General features: G+C 50.7%; 8 protein-coding genes across 8 annotated transcripts; 3 read left to right on the plus strand and 5 right to left on the minus strand.

The window, feature by feature from the left end:
• Positions 1-1321: 1321 nt before the first annotated feature.
• N7484_009251 (putative stress response RCI peptide) lies at positions 1322-1889 on the plus strand (the record flags this gene model as incomplete). The annotated part of the gene is made up of 2 exons (XM_057119638.1): positions 1322-1379; positions 1468-1889. 2 exons carry the CDS (start codon positions 1322-1324, stop codon positions 1887-1889), a joined length of 480 nt encoding a protein of 159 aa, XP_056969193.1.
• A 1501-nt stretch (positions 1890-3390) lies between these two features.
• she9 (putative mitochondrion biogenesis protein (She9)) lies at positions 3391-4986 on the plus strand (the record flags this gene model as incomplete). The annotated part of the gene is made up of 2 exons (XM_057119639.1): positions 3391-4042; positions 4130-4986. 2 exons carry the CDS (start codon positions 3391-3393, stop codon positions 4984-4986), a joined length of 1509 nt encoding a protein of 502 aa, XP_056969194.1.
• A 704-nt stretch (positions 4987-5690) lies between these two features.
• On the minus strand, positions 5691-6691 carry rip1 (ubiquinol--cytochrome-c reductase catalytic subunit RIP1; the record flags this gene model as incomplete). The annotated part of the gene is made up of 4 exons (XM_057119640.1): positions 5691-5872; positions 5937-6087; positions 6146-6234; positions 6400-6691. 4 exons carry the CDS (start codon positions 6689-6691, stop codon positions 5691-5693), a joined length of 714 nt encoding a protein of 237 aa, XP_056969195.1.
• Positions 6692-7147: 456 nt separating this feature from the next.
• On the minus strand, positions 7148-7784 carry N7484_009254 (histone-fold domain-containing protein; the record flags this gene model as incomplete). The annotated part of the gene is made up of 3 exons (XM_057119641.1): positions 7148-7476; positions 7530-7620; positions 7680-7784. 3 exons carry the CDS (start codon positions 7782-7784, stop codon positions 7148-7150), a joined length of 525 nt encoding a protein of 174 aa, XP_056969196.1.
• Positions 7785-8289: 505 nt separating this feature from the next.
• On the plus strand, positions 8290-11076 carry N7484_009255 (chloride channel protein; the record flags this gene model as incomplete). Its single annotated transcript, XM_057119642.1, has 5 exons — positions 8290-8841; positions 8896-9255; positions 9308-9385; positions 9439-9764; positions 9816-11076. The coding sequence occupies 5 exons, from the start codon at positions 8290-8292 to the stop codon at positions 11074-11076; spliced, it is 2577 nt and encodes an 858-aa protein (XP_056969197.1).
• Positions 11077-11544: 468 nt separating this feature from the next.
• N7484_009256 (pyridoxamine-phosphate oxidase PDX3) lies at positions 11545-13602 on the minus strand (the record flags this gene model as incomplete). Its single annotated transcript, XM_057119643.1, has 5 exons — positions 11545-11781; positions 11900-11993; positions 12091-12208; positions 12520-13515; positions 13560-13602. 5 exons carry the CDS (start codon positions 13600-13602, stop codon positions 11545-11547), a joined length of 1488 nt encoding a protein of 495 aa, XP_056969198.1.
• A 333-nt stretch (positions 13603-13935) lies between these two features.
• On the minus strand, positions 13936-14283 carry N7484_009257 (putative quinol monooxygenase; the record flags this gene model as incomplete). Its single annotated transcript, XM_057119644.1, has 1 exon — positions 13936-14283. One exon carries the CDS (start codon positions 14281-14283, stop codon positions 13936-13938), a length of 348 nt encoding a protein of 115 aa, XP_056969199.1.
• A 651-nt stretch (positions 14284-14934) lies between these two features.
• On the minus strand, positions 14935-18726 carry N7484_009258 (pentatricopeptide repeat protein; the record flags this gene model as incomplete). The annotated part of the gene is made up of 1 exon (XM_057119645.1): positions 14935-18726. One exon carries the CDS (start codon positions 18724-18726, stop codon positions 14935-14937), a length of 3792 nt encoding a protein of 1263 aa, XP_056969200.1.
• Between the last annotated feature and the right edge of the window lie 1756 nt (positions 18727-20482).

The raw sequence follows: 20482 nt of genomic DNA on the forward strand, positions 1-20482 counted from the left end.
GGAATTACTGTCGCATATTCCTTCTGATATCAGGTCGCACGGTGATTTTTGTTATAATTATTCGCGATGAAACACGATGAACCCCAGGTCCTCCAAACGGCGCTTCGAGCTGCGTAGTTGAAAGTGAAAAACGCGAGATGAAAGAGTAAACGAGTGGCTTTCGGGCGGTCGATGCCGTGGACCCGCAGAAGGAAAGATCAATCGAGCCCCGGAGGTGCTCTCTAGATCGAATTGAATCGAATGGCGAAAATGAAGGAAATGGAATGGCCAATGGAGAGGAGGAGAAGAGGAAAAGGACTGAGGTGTCGAGTGGTCTGGGCTTCTCTGGGGGGACCAAACGAGTTGGCTAGGGGGCGCATGAGACGAACTGGATGAAACGGGAAAGTCCCGAGAGCTTCGTTTGTAGTTTAGCGTCGAATAAAATCAATCCCCAGCGTCTCGCTATTTACAATAATTACTGGGCATCTATACCAGAAGAGGGCAAGCTAGTTCCCATTTGCTGGTGATAAAAAGGGGCTGGCGTATCGCTTTGTTTACTATCTGTACCGACTCCGTATCCGGGTTTCTTTTTTTCGGTCTCAACTTTGGGGCGCAGAATCTCACTGGAGTCTTGAAACACTTGGTGATTGGTGCTGGAGCTCCGCAGTTCCTGTTCTAATCGTGTCTAGTCCCGTCTGTGCCTGGCGTGGCCAGCATTCCTCCACCGTCGGCCTCGCTTGGGACCCGTTAACCCGTCGATCGCTATCTCTTCCTCCCGCGCAAATTTTTCTATGAGTTTTTTCCGTGTGTGGTTAAGATTCCGACAACCTTACATCATGCATGCGACCTGTGCAGACCGACGTAAGCTCTGCGAGGGACAGCCACTTCCTGTTGGGAGGAGGATGAAGTACAGGTACATGACTACATAAACAATCATCTGTTGACATAAAGTACCAGTACCATGGAATATACGTAGACCCTGGGAACCCCGCTTTGGCGCATGCGACGAGTCCGAACCTTGGTTTGCAGTTGATCACCGCGAATACATGTCAGACAGGAGAGTGGATAGAGAGAACTCAATTATCTTGAGCGAGTATGTAAATAAGATGTATCCAACTGTAGACTGTGGTCCAATCGCTGAATAAACTCAGGTGTCCACATAACCATGGGTGGGAATGTCATGTGATCAACGTCATCTGATCCCAGGCTGCCATCTGCAATCAACTGCACCATTCACTGATCTTCCGACATCAAAGCATAATAAGCTTTTCCTCACTCTCGATCTCAACTGCTCTTACGCCATCAAAGTTCTGTTAGAGATAGATCATAATTACCCGGAGCCATGTGTAGCTCCGACATATTCTTGGCCGTTCTGGCCGTCTTCTTCCCGCCTATTGCCGGTAAGACCCCCACTCTCTGCGACTGACCCAGTCGAAAAGCAAAAGAGAAAGAATAATGTGGACTGACAATCTATGTGTCCAATCCCAGTGTGGGTCAAAGCAGGCATTTGCACCGCGGACTCCATCATCAATATCGCCCTCTGCTTACTCTGCTTCCTCCCCGGTCTCATCCACGCCTGGTATATCATCGCCAAGTACCCAGAGCCGGACTATGACGATGTGGGCTATGAGCCTATCCCCGGTGGCTCCAGCCAGCGTCGGGATCTTGAAAATGGTCAAGTGACCTACTACTATGTCTCACACCAGCCTCCCCGCCAATCCTCCCAGCGATCCTACGGCACCACAGACCCAGCGCAGCAAGCTCCCCAGAATGCCCAGCACAAGCCCCAACACAACCAACAGGGTGGAAATGCGGGAGGCAGCAGCGCACAACCACAGGCTGAATCGCGACCCCCACCAACCTATGCTGAGGCCGTCCAGGGTGATCACAAGATCCAAACCCACGATTAGAGGAAGGGACAGCGGCACGAATGAACAGATGTGTCGCCATCGCCCATCTTTCATCATTTTTCTCAGATGAGTTTGCGCTTACGGAGTCCTGTAATCGTATTCGGGACCAGGTACGTTATGATGTTCACGAAGGAAATACTTTTCTTATAGTTTTGGGACTTGTTGTTATCATTGTTTTCATTAAGATTTGGCTACTTACCCGGTCTTTTACTGGTTCCTTCCACCCCGAATTGCAACATGGCTATTACAGTATGCCCAGAATTGAGCATCGCAACTGTAGCATTCTAAATACATTGGATCGGATAGCTAGGCTGGTGTACACCTGTATAGGCCAGTCACCATATCCATGCTTTGTGATGTACAATCTACTTAACTTGAAAGAAAAGAAGATTTGATATGAAATCAAGTGAAGGAGTTCTTCTCATCTCAAATGTTTCAATGTTAGACATACCCATGTAATGCATGTGTCCGACATCACATGCATATGTGTGCATGATGCCATCTTGGAATCCATGTTGACCATTTGGACACCTAGGAACCTTGGAACCTTGAAACCGGTAACCCTGGAGACGAATGTACTCATGCGGAGCTAATTGCATACCTATATTCATGTAGGGCTTGAGTAGGTCTTGCCTCTAAAGAGTCCGAACTTGGAATTCCACGATACTGCGAAGATCTCAGGTAGAAGAGGTTAGTCAGGCCGTAATTAGTAACAGGTTTCACCTGCAAAACAAACTCCACCGTGGCATGAGAGAACATCCCAGGTGCTTCCATGTACTTGAACTGTACTGATCTCGATGGGTTGCCCAGAATTCCTCTATTGAATAGAAGGAGATCGGTGATGATATGCCAAGTCGGCCATGGAAAGTACATGCTGGTACAAGCTGCTGTCCACGATTAAGTGAGCTAAATCCAAAATGTCTGTATCCAAATCTGGGTCTGTTACTCGTAAAATTCATCAAAATTTTAATTCTTTAGGTCCAGTTAGGACGGTGTAGCTGTAACAGCGAGGTCGCCCTGGGTAGGCACCGACTATATTTCCGGATAGAGAGGCTGCAAACTCATAACACTATTACTGTTTTATGGGAGTGTGCGATTCAAAGAATAAATCAATTGAGTCTATCGGGGTATAAAAGACAAAATCTAATAGGTTGTTAAGTGCTAAGATGGGAGTCGGAGACATGATGTCGTATTTGGAGATATATTTGTTATAGCTGTATGGCTGTTTGCATAGAAGTTTCTTGGAATATTGAGAGTGACAAAGAATGTCCAAAGTACTAAAGTCTAACGTCAAACAGCACAGCTCTAAAATATCATTGCAAGACAGCTCATATTATGCCAGTGAACAAAAAGTTAAAGCCTCTACAAGCCCGGTAGCTTTGTATACTGTGGGTGGTAAAGCGGTCAGAACCATCTGATAAGCATACCGATTCCCGTTCCGAGCGGACTCCTCCATTGCCGGAATCCTCTAGGTCGTACCCCCAACCCACACTCCTGGCCCATGGCCTCAGTCCCGGCCATGCAGTCCATGCAATTGCTCTTCCGGCAATCACTCAGAACCACTGTACAAGTATTCCGCACCACAGCTCGACCAGCGCGGCTCCATTTCCGCCCAACATATCCGGGTCCTGTTCCCGCTAGACCGACATTACGCACCTTCTCAGCCTGTCTACAATGCCAATTTCGCCAACAACCTAGCACGCACGATGCGTTCAACGAGAATAATAAGGGGCAGGGTGGCCTAGATCCCGAGAGCGAGACTAAGGCCACCAAGGACGCTGATGCATCCGATGCTTTTGCGTCGGAGACGGGTGCGGGGAATTCTCGCACAGCAAACATTTCTGCAGCGGAGCTCGATCGGCTCGTGGAAGAGTCCACGATAAAGGGGACCGAGCGCGGACTTCTAGATCACCTAGAGGAGGAACAGAAAAGGGAGAGGGACGAACAGTCAGGGCAAGAGCAAAAGCCAAATTCGGACGCAAAGAGCGGAGGTCTCCCCTCCTACCTCGAAAGCCGGCGGTCAAAGCTCTCAAAGCAGTTTACGGGAATGATGGATAATCTCCAGTCCAATGTTTTCGTAGCTGGACAGCGGCTGAATGATCTTACTGGCTATTCGGGTATCGAAGCGCTCAAGAAAGAGATCCAGAACCAAGGTAAGCTTGCGGTAGCGGTAGTGATTGCGCCATGCGCGGAGAGAAAACGAAAACCGATCAGGAGACTAACTGCTTTTCACTGAATAGAAAATCGCCTTCGCGCTGCTCGCGCACAAGTTCGGGAAGCTAAAGACGCCTACACCGCTGCTATCAATAACCGGTCTACTTCGCAACGGGAAGTGAATGAGCTCCTCCAGCGCAAGCATGCCTGGTCTCCCACTGACCTGGAGCGTTTCACCCTTCTCTACCGCAATGATCATACCAATGAAGTTGCCGAGACCGAGACGCAGGAGGCTCTATCGCAAGCTGAACGTGAAGCCGAAGAGGCAGCTGCCCAGCTGAGCAAGAGCATTCTTTCCCGCTACCACGAAGAACAGGTATGGTCAGACAAGATCCGTCGCATGTCTACCTGGGGAACATGGGGTTTGATGGGAATGAACGTTCTGCTTTTCCTGATCTTCCAGATCCTCGTGGAGCCGTGGCGCCGGCGCCGGCTGGTGAAGGGATTTGAGGATAAGGTTGTCGAGGCTTTGGAGAAGGAGAAGGCTATTAACCAAGCTGCTCTTGTCGGGGGTGCTATCCCCGCTCCGGAGGTGGAGAAGGTTATTGATTTCCCGGTTGAGGACTCCGTTGTGACTGCTGCTGCGGCCGACTCGCTAAGCGATGGTGTTGAAGCAGCTCTTGTTGAGACTCAAGCCCAGAATGAGGCTTTGGTGGAGGCTACTTCCCCCTCAGACAATGTCTCTGAATCCCTCTACTCCCGTCTTGTTGGAAACTCCCATTCTCCCCTCTCTCTTGAATATTGGAAACAGACTCTAAATGAGCTACTTAGTGACCGCAGCGTTGCTATTACCCAGCGCGACCTTACTGTGGCTGCCGTGCAGAGCGCCGCAGCTGGTGCGGTCGTGATGAGTGTTCTGATTGCATTGGTGAAACCTCGGTAAAGTGCGTTGTTCATTTTGTACATGACGTACATATGTTTAAAGGTGCCCCTTCTCATCTTCGCATGACTTCATATAGGGCGTTTATTCATTGTCATCTACTTTCTCCTTGGCGATCATGCATTGTACAGACGAGATAGATTCAAAACAAATCTAGTGTATTATTACTGAAGACACCACCTCAATGCTTTTCTGGAACTACCTTAGTAGACTCCAGGCTCTTTGTTTAGAAAATACCCCTGGGATTAATAAGTACCTCAAGCGCAACTAGTTTGAGCGAAGTCATGCTGGGATTTGGTACTGCACACTATCTCTGCGCTCAGTCTTACGAGAAGTAAATTGAAAATATCGAAACCTTGAAGAGAGTATGAAACAAAAGAAATTTCATGACTAGGCAATACACTGGCAGATATAAAAAACAAGTATATACTCAAGGAGACCACGAGAACAAAGCAAGACTCGGGTCTGCCAAAAGAAACACCCGCAGATCAATGCCGCAAGACCGAGAACAGGCCTTGGAAAAATGGGTGTAAAAGAGGCACATTTTTGTCCATATTAAAACACGGTCTCTTAATCTTGACAATGACACACGGCCGCTCTGTCTAAAAGGAAATAAATCAAATCACTGCACATACACGGACCTCTCGCTTTCCCCATCCACTTCGGTCTAAACGAGTCAATTCTGGGTTTTTATTGTAACAGATCGCTTAACCAATGACGAGAACCTCATCCTCGGGGAAGCTGTATTGGGGAACCTCCAGGTTCAGAGGGGCCGGGCCCTTGCGGATACGGCCAGAGATATCGTAGTGGGAGCCGTGGCAGGGGCAGAACCAGCCGCCATAGTCACCAGCCTCGCCAATGGGGACACAACCAAGGTGAGTGCAGACACCTATAGGATATTCAATTAGCTATTGGTCTTGGTTTGTTGTCGGGGTATACTGGATTGCACGTACCAAGCATGACCAACCACTCGGGGCGCTGGACACGGTCCTCGTCGGACTGGGGATCACGGAAAGACTCCCACTTGGACTCACGGGCCTCGTCGATCTCAGACTGGGTACGGTGGCGGACGAAGACGGGCTTTCCACGCCACTTGATGATGACCTATTACACATGTTAGGATAGGGTGAGACCGGGTGCGATCAGCCGGGATATCACATACGTTCTTGCCCTCGGGGATGGCACCAAGAGCAATCTCAACCTTGGCCTGGGCCAGGACATCGGCGGAGGCGGACATGTTGACCAGGAAGTCTGTAGGGGGCGAAAGCACACGAGTCAGTCTTTGGATTCGGAACCACACAATCCACACGCAATCCACCACCGGGAATGAATCCGTTTGATCCAATTCCTTCCTTTATCCCCTTAAGACATCCCTGTTCCCCCGGAAAGCGCGATAGAAGGAAAGAAAAAACCTACCCTGGACGGTGGCCTTGGCACCGACGGCGGAGGCCAGACCCATGGTGCCAGCCATGAAGTAGGAGAAGACCTGGTTGGAGCGAGGGGAAGAGTTGGACTTGTATTTGTTGAAGTTGGGGATCTTCAAAGTCGAGCCACGCTCTCCGGCGTTAACGAAGGGGCTGTCGAAGGAAGCCTTCGCATCCGCAACTCCCCTCCGCTGCTGGCAGGAGGTGACGGCGGCGCGGGTGGTGGGCAGCTGCTGGCGGGCGCAAGTGCGCAGCAGAGTGCTGGAAGCGGAGGAGAGTGACATCGTGATGGCAATTGACCACTGGAGGGGGGAGGTGTGACCGCGGCGTTGCTTGAACGTAGGGAAGGAGTGGATGAAGCCGGGACGAAGTTGGAGCCAGAGCTTTCGCTAGCGATCGGAATCACGGGGCCTGTCATTGGCTGATGCGGGTCGCGCGGGTGAACATGGATTTGACCGACTATACCCATTACTCCGAACTATACACTGTAACTTTTTTTTGTTTGAATACATTACAGTTACTCTTGATTTTATTCAAAGAATTGATTTTACGCCTTGAAATTCAAATTAAGTGAGTTGTCATGTGGTATCTACCTAGATCCTATACATTCCTCCTCGGGCCGAATGCGAAACAGCAGCAATCGCCAGAATTTCATGAAAAAAAGAACCAAACTCCAATGCAAAGCCAAACAAGAATAGATAATTTTGAGTCCACCGCAAAAAACCCAATAGCCTGCGTCTTTAATCCTTCATTTCAACATCAGGGTCGTGGCGTGCAGATGAAGTGACTGTACGATCCGCCATCAGCGCACTCACAGGCACCACGGGTGTACGAGGCATAGTCGGCGATTGACTCGAGCCTTCTGGCTGTGTTGCTGACTCTACTGGGGTATCGCCATTTTGTTCTCTAGCCGCTGGAGTGGTGCCGTTCAATGTGCGCTGGCCCTTCTCCAACTCTCCCGGTGCGGACGCCTCCTTCGCCTTCTTCTCCTTGAATTGCTTGTAGGTTGTAGTCTTGGGGATGACATCGGATAGGAACTCGAGATTGTCGATATGTGACACAGCCGTGGCTATTGTGTTCCATCAGCATCCCGCTGGAGATAGTTCTCAACTCGCCACTTACCTAGGTCTTTGTATTGGACGGTCTTTCGTGGCTTGCGTTCTGATTTTACCACATTGTGGCCTTGCTCAGCAAGATATTGAATAAACATTTCCTACAGTCTTCATCAGTTCTGTGTTCAAGATTCTGCAATGGGATGCGATTGTGGCGTACAGTAGCCATAGCGATGACGAAGGTCGCGTTGTTGGAACATTGTACAATATCCTCGTCAAGTTGAACAATCTTCTTGATACGAGATACTGTCATAGAGTCAGTCATAGGGCCCAGGATCTTAAAGCAGCTGTATTGCACTCACTAGGGAGTGCACTTTGACCAGTGATCTCATCCGGCTCGCCCACAGTCTTTGGAGTCATGGCTGGTTATATTGAAATGCAGACAATAAACCAATGAGTAGAAGTAAGTACTTGTGTCCTTGAACAGCGAAGTCCCAGAGTGAAATGATTTGCAGCGCGCGATGTCAAGAAAGTCAAACGCGTGTGCGCGGCGGCGTTATCTCAGCAGATCTCCGTTATCGATTACTTGGCGTGGAACTGAGCCTTTGACACCTTAGCCTCAACATCGTTCCCACCCTGGAATTGCACAAATTCCCCTGATCCATTCTTTGATCTCGTCAAAGAACCTATGACGATATACTAGGCGCTGGTCAGATTTTAAGATTTGACCTGCGTCGCCCCGATCCCGCGATCTCCCTCATCGCGGAGGCAGTGCATTACCGACTGAGCTCGAGCCCGACTATGCTGAGCCTATCACCGTGGTCGATGTTATGACCTCGACACACCCAAATTCGACCTACCCCCGGTCGCCCTCGATCCTAGAGGAGCGCCGGGATATGCGCCGGCTGTCTGGCCGCTCTGTTTCCGTTTCGTCCACTGCCGACTCGAATCCAGCCCCCGACGCGCAAGCGCCCGCCATCACTGAGGAAATCACGGAGATTAAAAGATATGAGGACTTTACGACAATAGACTGGGTCCAGGATGCTGTATATGAACAGAGTCGTCGACGAGCTAAGCGACGGAGCGGCACGGGATTCTGGGACCAGGAGGGCGTATTCGGCTGGAGACGCAAGCTGGTGGAATCCTATGATGCGGGTCAAGCCTGGCTTGTGGTGACCCTCGTTGGTATGGCAATTGGTGTCAATTCAGCTCTGCTGAATATTATCACCGAGTGGTTGTCAGACATCAAGCTGGGTCATTGTACTACGGCATTCTACCTGAATGAACAATTTTGCTGCTGGGGCGCCGAAGGAGGCTGCCAGGAATGGGAATCCTGGACTGGATTCTGGCTTTTTAATTATGTGGTTTATTTCTTTTTTGCGGTATGATTTTAATCGTACTTCTGAAAATAGATGGCTTGCTAATGGCGAATTTAGGTACTGCTTGCCGCTATCGCAGCCATTCTGGTTAAGACCTTTGCCCCTTACGCCGCTGGCTCTGGCATTTCGGAGATCAAGTGTATTATTGCTGGATTTGTCATGAAGGGTTTCCTAGGTGCCTGGACGCTCATCATAAAGTCAATTGCTCTACCGCTGGCTATTGCATCTGGTCTCTCCGTTGGAAAGGAGGGTCCTAGTGTCCATTTTGCCGTCTGTACTGGAAACGTGATTTCGCGGTTTTTTGGAAAATACAAGACTAGTGCATCTAAGACCAGAGAGATTTTGACTGCATCGGCTGCGGCTGGTGTAGCTGTGGCCTTTGGCAGTCCTATAGGAGGTGTACTATTCTCATTAGAGGTATGTTTGGTCCCAAGACCCAAGGGAAGGTAGATTGTTAACATATGAACAGGAGATTGCCAATTACTTTCCTCTCAAGACCCTCTGGCGCAGCTACTTCTGTGCCCTGGTGGCAACAAGTGTGCTAGCTGTACGTTCCTCTTGCCCGATGAGTATTTTGATGCAATTCTGACTTTGTCTTAGGCCTTAAACCCTTTCCGAACAGGACAGCTGGTCATGTTCCAGGTTGAATATGATCGCACCTGGCACTTTTTTGAACTGCTCTTCTTCATTTTCATCGGTGTTTTCGGTGGTCTATACGGTGCATTCGTGATCAAATGGAATCTGCGAATGGCATCATTCCGCAAGAAATACCTCGGCAAATACCCCATCGCTGAGTCTGTAGTTCTTGCTGGGCTTACAGCTATCCTTTGCTATCCCAATATTTTCTTGAAAATCAACATGACAGAGATGATGGAGATCCTTTTCCGTGAATGTGGTGGTGGGCACGACTACCATGGACTGTGCCAGTAAGGACACCGCAAACCTTGGGATAAACATGATACTAAAAATCCTTACAGAGAACAAAACCGATGGTCAATGGTAATTTCATTGGCTATTGCTACGATTTTACGCACGGTATTGGTTATCGTTTCCTACGGCTGCAAAGTTCCTGCCGGTATTTTCGTCCCATCTATGGCCATCGGTGCATCATTCGGGCGAATGATAGGAATCATGGTGCAGGCATTGCATGAATCTTTCCCCAAATCAGCGTTCTTTGCATCGTGCGACCCGGACGTGCCGTGCATCACACCAGGTACCTACGCTTTCCTGGGTGCCGCTGCAGCACTGAGTGGAATCATGCACATTACCATCTCAGTTACCGTCATTATGTTCGAACTAACAGGAGCCCTTACCTACATTCTGCCCACCATGATCGTTGTGGGTATCACCAAGGCTGTGGGTGATCGATTCGGAAACGGCGGTATCGCCGACCGAATGATCTGGTTCAACGGATTCCCCTTCCTAGACAATAAGGAAGAACACGTCTTTAACGTTCCAGTCTCACACGCCATGACAACTGATCCGCTTTTCATCCCGGCATCGGACTTCCCTGTTCGAGAAGCAGAGCACCTGCTTAGCGACAACAAGTTCCAAGGCTTCCCAATCGTAGAAGACCGGAGCAGCAAGACACTCGTCGGCTATATTGGACGCACAGAGCTCCGATATGCTATCGACCGTGCCCGAAGCCAGGGCCTCCTCTCCCCACGCGCTCGATGCGTATTCACCAAAGATGCTGCAGAGGCATCTGTCGCGCGTCGCGCATCGGGACGTCACCTCGCCCCCGATACCTTTGACGCCATTCAGACTTCCGTTGGTGCTGGTGTCGTGGATTTCTCGCGCTTCGTCGACCACACTCCTCTCACCGTGCATCCACGTCTGCCACTCGAGACCGTCATGGAGATCTTCAAGAAGATGGGCCCGCGTGTGATCATCGTCGAGCACCGCGGCCGTCTGGCCGGCCTGGTAACCGTCAAGGACTGCCTGAAGTATCAATTCAAGGTCGAAGCCGAGGAGCACGCTCTTGCTGCGACGAACTCGTCGGACTTCTCTGCTCTTGGTGGTCATTTGAATAGCCCCGCCGCAGAGACACTGGACGACCGGTTATGGCGTCTGATCCAGACTGTCATTGGATTCGTATCGGGCTCTGGTCCGCGTCGGCCTGTAAGGCTACGTGAACGAGACCGAGCTGGGTTGTCGGAGTCAGCTGATATCTTGGATGGGACGGAGGATGATGGGTTGGTTGAGCTTGAGGATAGAGAAGAACGGCTTCGTCGTTGAGTGGATTGTATCAACTAGTTATCCGGATATATGATAGAGATGTTCATGTAAATCGTTGCTTAACCAGATACCTACTTTGGTTGATTCCTTTCACAGTAAGTACAAGTCTTAAGAGTTCTAGAGATCCATACACGAGCTAGAATTGCGGCAGAGAAGTTTGTACAACTTTGTCCAAGTCAACAAGTATATCAACTCATTACTGCTTTCACAAACCCATGTCATAACCTTGGGCAATAAATTATGTGCCTCTACGTCACTCTAATACCTTTCTTTCTACCCTTTACCTTTTTCTTTATTGAGATCCTTTATACTCGAGTCCAACTACACTAAGTTTCACAATTACGCAGACAACAAGTCCGAAGATATTTAAATCCAAACAACCTTGATGCATCTACTTCTGATCTTCGGTCATAACACCTATGTACAGAACACCTAATCAAACAATCGACCATACAGAAATTGGACAAATCAAGCTCCCTCTCTCATGCCCACCAAAATACACCCAGCCCCCATCATAGCAGCACCAACCCACCAAAGACCACCAACCGCTTCCCGGAAGATAATCATTCCCAACAGTGCCGTAGCAAGGAAGTTCGCCGACGTGTTAGTAATGGATACCTTCACCGTCGATGGACCGGCTGTTAGGGCGCGTGTGAAAAGAGCCCACATTATGATGTTGCAGAGGACGTTGAGGCCGAGGCAGGCCTATTCAAGGTTAGTTGTTGTTATTTGGTTATACACAGTATGCATCCATGTACATATTCAAATTATGCCAAAGATATAAAAAGTGGTTCGAATGAGAATAGCTGGGAGAAGTACTTACACCTCGAACAAGCAACTCCAAGAAAGGCGAGGAGTCTAGACCAAAAAGATGGGCTAGGGATTGCGCGAAAGATGTAGTGTTGGTATCGGTTGTTCTATATCACATTAGCTGACTCGATCTGTCTATGGATCTATTCTGACAGGGACATGTTTGGGTTCGGTGTTTAATGCAATCCGGTGCTTCTGGCTTACAGTTTCGCGAAGAGTCCGTTCAACGCGGCGAAGGCGCCGCTTGCCAGGGCGAGGAGAATCCAGGGGGACGTGGTTTTTGTCGGGGTGACCATTGTGTTGTGAATTCCAAGCTGTTTATCTATATATATGAGAGTGTGGATTGGAGTGAGTCGGGTGAATTAATGCTGGATCTGGAGGTACATGTACAGCTGGAGCTGGTACTGGTTGGCGTGTCGAGGGAGGACGTTAGATGCCAAGACTGATAAGATAGTGCCGCGACATCATATCTATACGAACTACGGAGGACTCCATGCTAACTTTCTATATACAACCAGGAGCTGTATGAACGCAACATAATATAATTCTGATCTAGAATAATATATACTGTATACAATTTCTGGCAGACGCTGGAGTTAAATCAAGGCGAAAGTCTCTCCAATCGCCACTGACCCTCTCCCTCCTTCACATATCTAAACCGATCATGCAACCGACTCTTCCTCCCCTGCCAGAACTCCACAGACTCCGGCACCAAACGCACGCCGCCCCAAAAAGGCGGCAGCGGAATATCCTTCACACCCTCAAATTTGATCTCCATGTCCCTAACACGCTGCTCAAGCGCCTTCCGCCCATCATCAATATCCGTCTGATCCAAATTCACAAGCGCCTCACTCCCAGCTTCTGCCTCCTGCACCTTCGCAACACTCTTCCGTCGCTGCCGCTCCTCCATCTGTCCCGGCTGCGCAGACCAGAGAACCTTACTCTGCCAACTAGCCCAACCCCCAATCTGACTCCCACGCTCACGAGTCCGCCAATAGAGTTCACTCTCCTCCCGACTAAGCGGCTCAAAGAGTCCCTCGATTCTAACCTGGCGCTCAACGGCTGCCCAGCTGAATGTTAGCGCGCCCCACCGATTACCCAGATGCGAGGCTGCGGCCTCGGATGGCTCGGGGAGCTTCGTGGATCCTCCCTCTTCGTTTCCGAAGACCTGTCCGCCTTTCCCTTCGCGACTGCCCCAGTTACTGTAGACCACCCAGCCGCGCTCGTCGAGTTCTTTCAGGTATACGCTGCGGGCGCTGACGCGGCCGGAAGGGAGCGAGGCTGTTGCCAGGGTACAGGTTTCTGGGGCTGAGCTTGGTGTGAGGCGGGGATCTTTGAACCAGGAGTGGAATTGGTGGAGGGGGTTTGTGCCGTGGATTTGGGAAACAGTGAGGGGCGGGTTTGTGATGAATTGGTGGGCTCGGGCTGGGTGGGAGATTATTTCGGTTTCGGTTATGGAGTTAGGTGTTGAGGTTTCCGAGCGGAGGGTCGAGTCGGCGTGTGCAGGGGATTCGGTTGCTTCAAGTTCTGGGGTTGCTGATATATCGCCTGGTGCGACTGTAGAGATTGTTAGCTTGGAGCTTGGAGCTTGTAGCGTTTCCTCGCGGATCGCGTGGTACTGCCTCAGGTCTGCGTCGTAGAGGATGCGTAGTTGACGTGCGTGAGAGACCTACAGATGAGTTTCTTCGGGCGAAGATGCCCTTCGTTTTGAGACATTGTTGGTTTTAGGGCGCTGGTGGTGGAATGGAATTGAAGGCGGGGTTGGGAAGCTGTGCGGAAGCGAATGCGGAGAAATGAGTCAAGGGCAGATAACGGGGGGGGAACGACAGAGCATAAATGGAGATTTACAGGCGATCAAAGTGTAATTCGACGAGATCAAGGCATGAACACTCCAAGGTTGAGAAAGAAAGGGAAAAGTAGGTTTGGAAATTGACGTAGGAGTCATACCATCCATGTCCTCGGATGGGACCACTTTACATTTGGAGAGAACCAATTGAATCCGCCCATCTTATATGCTTCATAACTATAAACATCCATATCCATATCCACCTAAACCTTCGTCGGCGGAATGGCCTTCATAAACTTCGCCTTAACGCCCTTCATCCACTTATCTGCCATAAGCTTCACAATAATAGCCTGCGCGTTGTGATCCTCGAACGCCTGACGCCCAGCATACCTCTCAAAGAAATGGAAAAGATTCCGATCAGTTTCGTCTCTGCAGATGCAATAATAGATTGAGCCAGGCTCGAACTGTGCCAGCCGGGTAGTCTCAGCATAGACAACTTCCAGTGCATCTGCGTGCTCTGGGTACGCGTAGACAGTGCCGAAGATGACGAATTCGTCTTCGGGGATTGGAGGGAGTTCGGTAAGGAACTCGTCGGAGTCGTGGGAGGCCATTGTGGGGTTGAAGGGTTGGTTGAGGGTGGCTTGATGCTCCAATGTGTTGGTTTGAAAACGTACCAAGGGGTGGCAGTAGAGATGGATGGAAGTGTAATTCCAGCCTATAGAGCTTCGTTTCAACGGTTTTATAAGTGTGGTTATTCTAATTAATCCCAAGGTTCAACTAAGCAAATTGGTGACAATTGGTCTTCTCGAGTCATCGTGAGTCAAGTCTTCGATTGGTCTACCTCGGCACAGGATTAGTGACTGATCATGACGAATACGATAAGAAAGCTTACCATAACCAGTTGAACTCAAGTGCTTATTGCTTGTGTTGCTTGTCCTACACTTAGAAAAAAAAATCTCAAATCACTTTTTTTGTATTTTGACCTGGCGTGTGGAAGCGCCATGCAGAGTTGAGATAGGTCTATGATAACGAAGAAATTGCCGCACAATGGTATACATGCCGTTTTGATCCCCAAACGCCAGATCCCGCTGAATGCAACTAACATAAAATCCAGATATCCCAGGTATATCCAAGGCTGCCCTATCGCCGAACCGGAATTACCCATGCCGAAGGGATCCAGCCCTGGCGAGGTGATGAAGGGTGTAGCCAAACATTAATCTAACCTGGTCGAACAGTAGCCAGGGAAACAAAAGAAAAAAGAATCAGATAGAGGTATTAGACAGAGGTAGCTCCGCCGACAAGATCCAGGATCTTGTTGGCCACAGCAGGGGGTATCCGCGCGACATCATCTCCTGGACGATGGTGGCGGCACTGCTGCGGTCATCAGCACTGAGGAAAGCACGGGTCATAGCCTCGTAAGTGCTAGGCTCGCGCTTCTTGATTCCAATGCTGTCGTAGATGGTCTTGGCCTTCATGACATTGCCTTCGGCGGCCCATCCGGAGATGAGAGTGTTGGCAATGTAAGGGGTCATCTCGACGTTGCGTGCCATCATGCCCCGGACGATCTCCTCGGTGTCAGCAACGTGGTTGTTGGCGACCATCGCTTCGAAGAGAGCCTGGTACAAGCAGGGCTGCGGGCGCACGTGACGGTCAGCGATGACGGAGTCGAAGACCTTGCGGGCAGCGGACAGGTTGTGCTGGACACAACCCTGAGCGTGGATCAGGGAGGCGTAGTGGACGGCATCGGGTTGCTGACCAGCAGCCTTCATGGACTCGAGAACCTTCTCGGCAGCATCCATGTCGATGGGTTCGAGGGAGGCGTGCGCATCAACGAGCAACTTGTAGGTGTGCATGGTAGGCTTAATGTTGCGAGCCTGCATGCGCTCGTAGTAGGCCAGAACCTTGCTGCGGTCACGCTTTGTGTTCAAGAAGTACTGGATCATGGAGTTGTAAGGAGCGGGCCGGGCCTTGTAGTTGGGCATGGACTCCATCTCCTCGAACATCTCCTCTGCGAAGCGCTCATCGCTCACACGGCACAAGGCGTTGACGATGGTTCCGTAGGTGACACTAGTTGGGCGGACGTTGTTGGCGCGCATCTCGGCGAAGTAGGCGAGGCAGTCGTCGATGCGACGGGCCTTTCCGAGCTTTCCAATAAGCGCATTGTACAAGAACGAGGTAGGCTCGACACCTTCGGCGACAGCACGGTGGAAGATCTTCAAAGCTTCGGTGGCCTCGTCGAAAGTCTTGGTAGACTCCTTCAGAGTGGTGATGTACAAACCAAAGGTGTTGGCCGAAGGCGCAGAGCCTAGACCAAGAAGCTCTTGGTGGAACTGGCCAGCCAGCTGACGATCTCCAAGAGTGAGGCAAGCAGCAACCATAGCATCAAGAATGGAAACCCAGCCGTACTTGACGGTGTTGTGAGCCAGGTTGAGCGGAACGTCAGTTCGGGCCATGCTGTGAATCTCGTGAACCAATTCGGTGCGACCAATCTTCGCAGCAGCGGTGATCAGCTTAGCGTATGTGATGTAGCGAGGGTGACGACCAATGCGGCGCATGTTCTTAAGACGGATCAAGGCCTCGTTGAGGTGTGACTCGGGCCGCCCAGCGGTTTTCTCGAGCTCCTCCGCAATGATGGCAGAGGCACGGAAGTCAGTGGCATAGGCGTAGGGGTCGAAGGAATCGGGGCTTGAAGACGGGACCGTGATAGAGGTTTCGGCAGCGGAGACAGGACTGTGACGTGCAGACAGCATAGAGGATTGAGAAGTAGCCTCCATGTGGTCTTGCCATCTCTTGACGACGTCGGGGCGGTTAGCGAAGATCTGAGCGACACCCTGGTCGATCAGACCAGTGGTGTAGTTGTCCAAGGGAAGGGAAGTCGACAAAGCCACATCAAGCATGTGTGCAAAGCGGGCCGGGTGAGCAATGTCAAATAGCATCGCAGTGTTGCTGGCAAGCATACCAGCCTGAACCTGAAGAGCAAGAGTGAGGTCGGCAGGATTCAACTGCGAGATACCCATGGGAGTGAGATTGGCAACGGCATGTTCAGCCAGGGGAGACACCAGGCCACCGTTATCGATCATAGACCACAAGAGGGACATGGATGACTGCGGGGACAGAACGGCAGCGGTCTGAACGATGACACGTCCAAAGAGGTGAAGGGACTCAGTAATCTGCTCTCGAATCGCCGCGGCAACGACCTGGTCAGCGGAGGCAGTACGGATGCGAGCAAACATGTTGCGAGCTTCCTGCAGACCCGCCTCGACCTGGCCACTCTTCAACAGTGCAACGGCGTACATAGCGGTCGGCTGCACCATATCCGGGGTTGCCTGACCCACGGTGTTCAGCATGATCCACAAGGAACGGGCTGCGGAAACATTGCCCCGACGAATGTGGAGGGCGAGGAGTGAAATGGCGGGAACTTGGCGTGTTGCCGGCGCGGTGGACAGACGATCATACGCCTCGGAGGCAGTGGTCAGATCACCTGCGTCAGCCGCAGCCACACAAATCTGGGAAATGGCCTGATCCCGAGCCTCATTGTGGAGCTCAGCCTTGGCCTTTTCTAAAGCCTTGCTGTGCTCCCCAATCTTGACGGAGTGATGCACAAGTGCTTCCTGGACAATCACGCTCTCCACAGCAGACCAACGGCTCTCGCGGTCCTCGGTAACTCCATCAAAGGAAGAACGAATCCGGTTGAGGAAGTTCATCGCACCCTCTTCCTTGCCACAAGTCAAGTAGGCACGAATGAGGGCTGCATAAACTTGTCCGTCAAGTCGCTGGACGATGCTGAAAACTCCGCTGTCGTCTGAGACAGCGAGGCTTCGGTACTCCTGATAGCATTCCACCGCACTCTTGAGATCACCGGTGCTGGCGAACGCATCAATCATGTGAGGGTAAATGGTGGCATGAGGCTGAACCTTCTGCGATTCCATGTGGGCGTAGATAAGGACCATGTCATCCACCTTGCCATCACGGGCACAGGCAATGATGAATTGGCGGTACAGATCAAGAGGGAACACCAGCAGAGGGTGACGAGCGATGGCAGTGTTGAACAATTTCACGGCAATAGACAAAGAGTGATCCTCAGCCAGAATGTCGCGTTCCAACTCGCGGGACTGAAGCATGAACTTGCCAGGCTCCTCCATACCACCATAACGAACTCGCTCCTGCTCCAAGATCTCCTTGGCCTTGATCGTATCGTTCGAGTTAGCAACCAAAAGCTGCACAAGTGTCTCATAGGTATCCTCGTCAGGCATGACCTTGCGACGGAGCATGTCAGAATAAACATCAAGCGCCTTGGGGATCGCCTGTGCAGCCTCAGGGTGAAGTCTGATAGCCGCGAGGAGGAGAGCATTGTAAGCCTCCACAGTCGGTGTGAGACCCTCCCGAAGCACAGCCTGGAAAGCAGCAGGAATCTCCGCAAAGTTCTCAGATTCAGCCAGGCGCACAATTTTCGCAGAAACAGCTTTAGATTCCTCCGAAACCGCATCTGAAAGAACTACATCCTCGACTGCAGATTCTTTCGCCGCAGCCTCCGTCACCGATGATTCCTCTGATTGTTCATGCTGCTCCTGGATCTTCTGAATCTCCAGAGCCACTGCCTCCTCCACCTGGGCGCTGACATTCTCGTTGACGGCAGCCTTAGTGAGATGCGGCGGGGCTGTTTCGGGGCGGTCTTCTTGAGCCTGCTCGATCTCTTCGGCGGACGGCTTCCAATCAATGCGGCGCTTGAACTGGAATTGGCACCAATCGCTATCGTCGCCGGTCTGCTGGGCGTGCTGCCATGCGGCATAGTAAGCAGCTAGACCAGAATCTGCAGATCCAGAGGCCTGGCTAGCCTTGGCGCCACCGGCGCCGCCAGACGAGCTCGACGCGTTGGAGAAAGCATTCTGTAATTGGGTGCGGGAGAACTTGGCGGGTTGTGAAGCGAGGGAATTAAATGTTGTGGACGAGGACGCGTAGGACTGGGACGCTGCGACTACCGATTGAGCATAGCCATGGGTGAAGGCCTTGGTGAAACTCTGGCGCGCGAGGTGGGTGAACGGCTTAAAAACCATTTATCTAGTGGGAGACCTCTTCAATGCGAAGAGGCAATGCTGCAGGTCGGGTGAACAGTCAGTGGCAAGCCCGCGATGCGCGCTGGATAAAAAGCGGACCTTGCACTCAGAATAATATTGAAAATGCAGGCTCATTGGACGCCTCTGTCCAATGAACGCGCTATGGCAGGGAAGGTAGAAATGGATGGTATTATAAAGACCGATGGTAGGTCCTGGAATAGGTGTAGGTTGGATGGAAAGGCTTTCAAAATAAAAATAAAAATAAAAATAAAAAAGGTGACAGGAAAGAGAGGAGCCTAAAAAAGAAACCAGAAAAGTCGAATCTCACACGCCAAACTTCTGGAAAGAGATGGAGTTTCACAGTGGGACACTCCTTAGGGCCGATCTTCTCCGGAGAATCCTCTCGATGTACTTAGTACCTTCGCCTCTATAGGGGGCACTCACGGCCTCGCCGTACTTTGTACCACTTTGTACCCGCTAAAACCAGTTTCTATTCTATCTCCTTAACATCAGACACGTCAACATTGATATTTTTCCTCACGGTCTGACTACCCGCCAATATGATAGACTCGAATCCAAAACAGAGATAGACTCGAGGTATCCAGTACTTCATCGTCATCCATGCAATGTTCTCACACTACATTTACCTGTTCCTGGAGTCAGGGGTCATGTGGTTTGTCAGAAATCCAATGTAAAGTGGAGTCCAACACGGATGACCCGCCAACCACATTCGATACAATATGAGTCACCTTCGATCGGTCCCGATTCTTTTTCTTCGGACCAAACCAATGTCCCTTCCCCGACTCGGTCTCACGGAACCCGGCGTTAACGGTGTTTGAGGCCCGCGGAGTGAACTTTGCTCTCCGGACGAAACATTCCGGTTGATGAGGCATATACTTTGGCTTTCCAGGGGGCTGAGTCTCCCCCCAATACCCGTAGGCAACCGATGCGGCCTGCCTTCCTTTCATGCTTCCTTCATTGTAAAAGAGAGCAAAATAGAGATCAATATCAGCGATAGGCAAACCGATTGATATGCAAAATGACCTGTCTAGAAAAATTTGATGGTTTGGACGTTGCCAAGAGATCGTTCGAGATCCATGGTGACAGGCAAAGTTTGACACCTTAAGAAGGGGGCCGCCAATCTTTAACATCACGTGCAGGCCCAGAAGGTATCTAAACTGTGATCTTCTCTATAATACACCCAGAGTTAGTATATGAGGATCTAGTGGGGTTCCGTCGGGCCCTGATTATGGTCCGCCGTTTATCAAAGCCTTTCCTAGAGTGATTAGCATGTAGCACGTACGAAGTACGGAGTGAAGTGTCAATCTGACGTCAGGTCAGATTTCTATCGGTAAAAACCATCCGACACATCTAAAGCGGTAAATGGAGAGCGAAGCGCTCAGACACATGAGGGACGGGGTGTTGATTGATTTCCCGTGTCGTGGGTTATCATGAATCATCAACGAGAGGGGCAACGCATCTCGTAAATTCAATCACCACAAGGACCTCACGATACTTTATCGTTGGAACCTTAGAAAGCTATGGCGTTCCAAGCCATACGTTGCTCGTCAGAAGTGGCTTACTCCATCGCTATCAGATCTTTGAAGCTATGTAAGCGTTTTGCCACGAAACAAAATCAACGTTCTCCAAGGTTGCTAGCTCATAGATTGGCAGCAATCTAGGCCACGGCCGAGACGGCCTGTGATAAGGGCAAAGAAAACCCCACGGGTATTTTCCAGTCTTTTAGGTCGATCAC

This window comes from Penicillium longicatenatum, assembly GCF_028827895.1.
Source record: "Penicillium longicatenatum strain IBT 33135 chromosome Unknown contig_6_segment0_segment0, whole genome shotgun sequence".
Lineage (NCBI taxonomy): Eukaryota > Fungi > Ascomycota > Eurotiomycetes > Eurotiales > Aspergillaceae > Penicillium > Penicillium longicatenatum.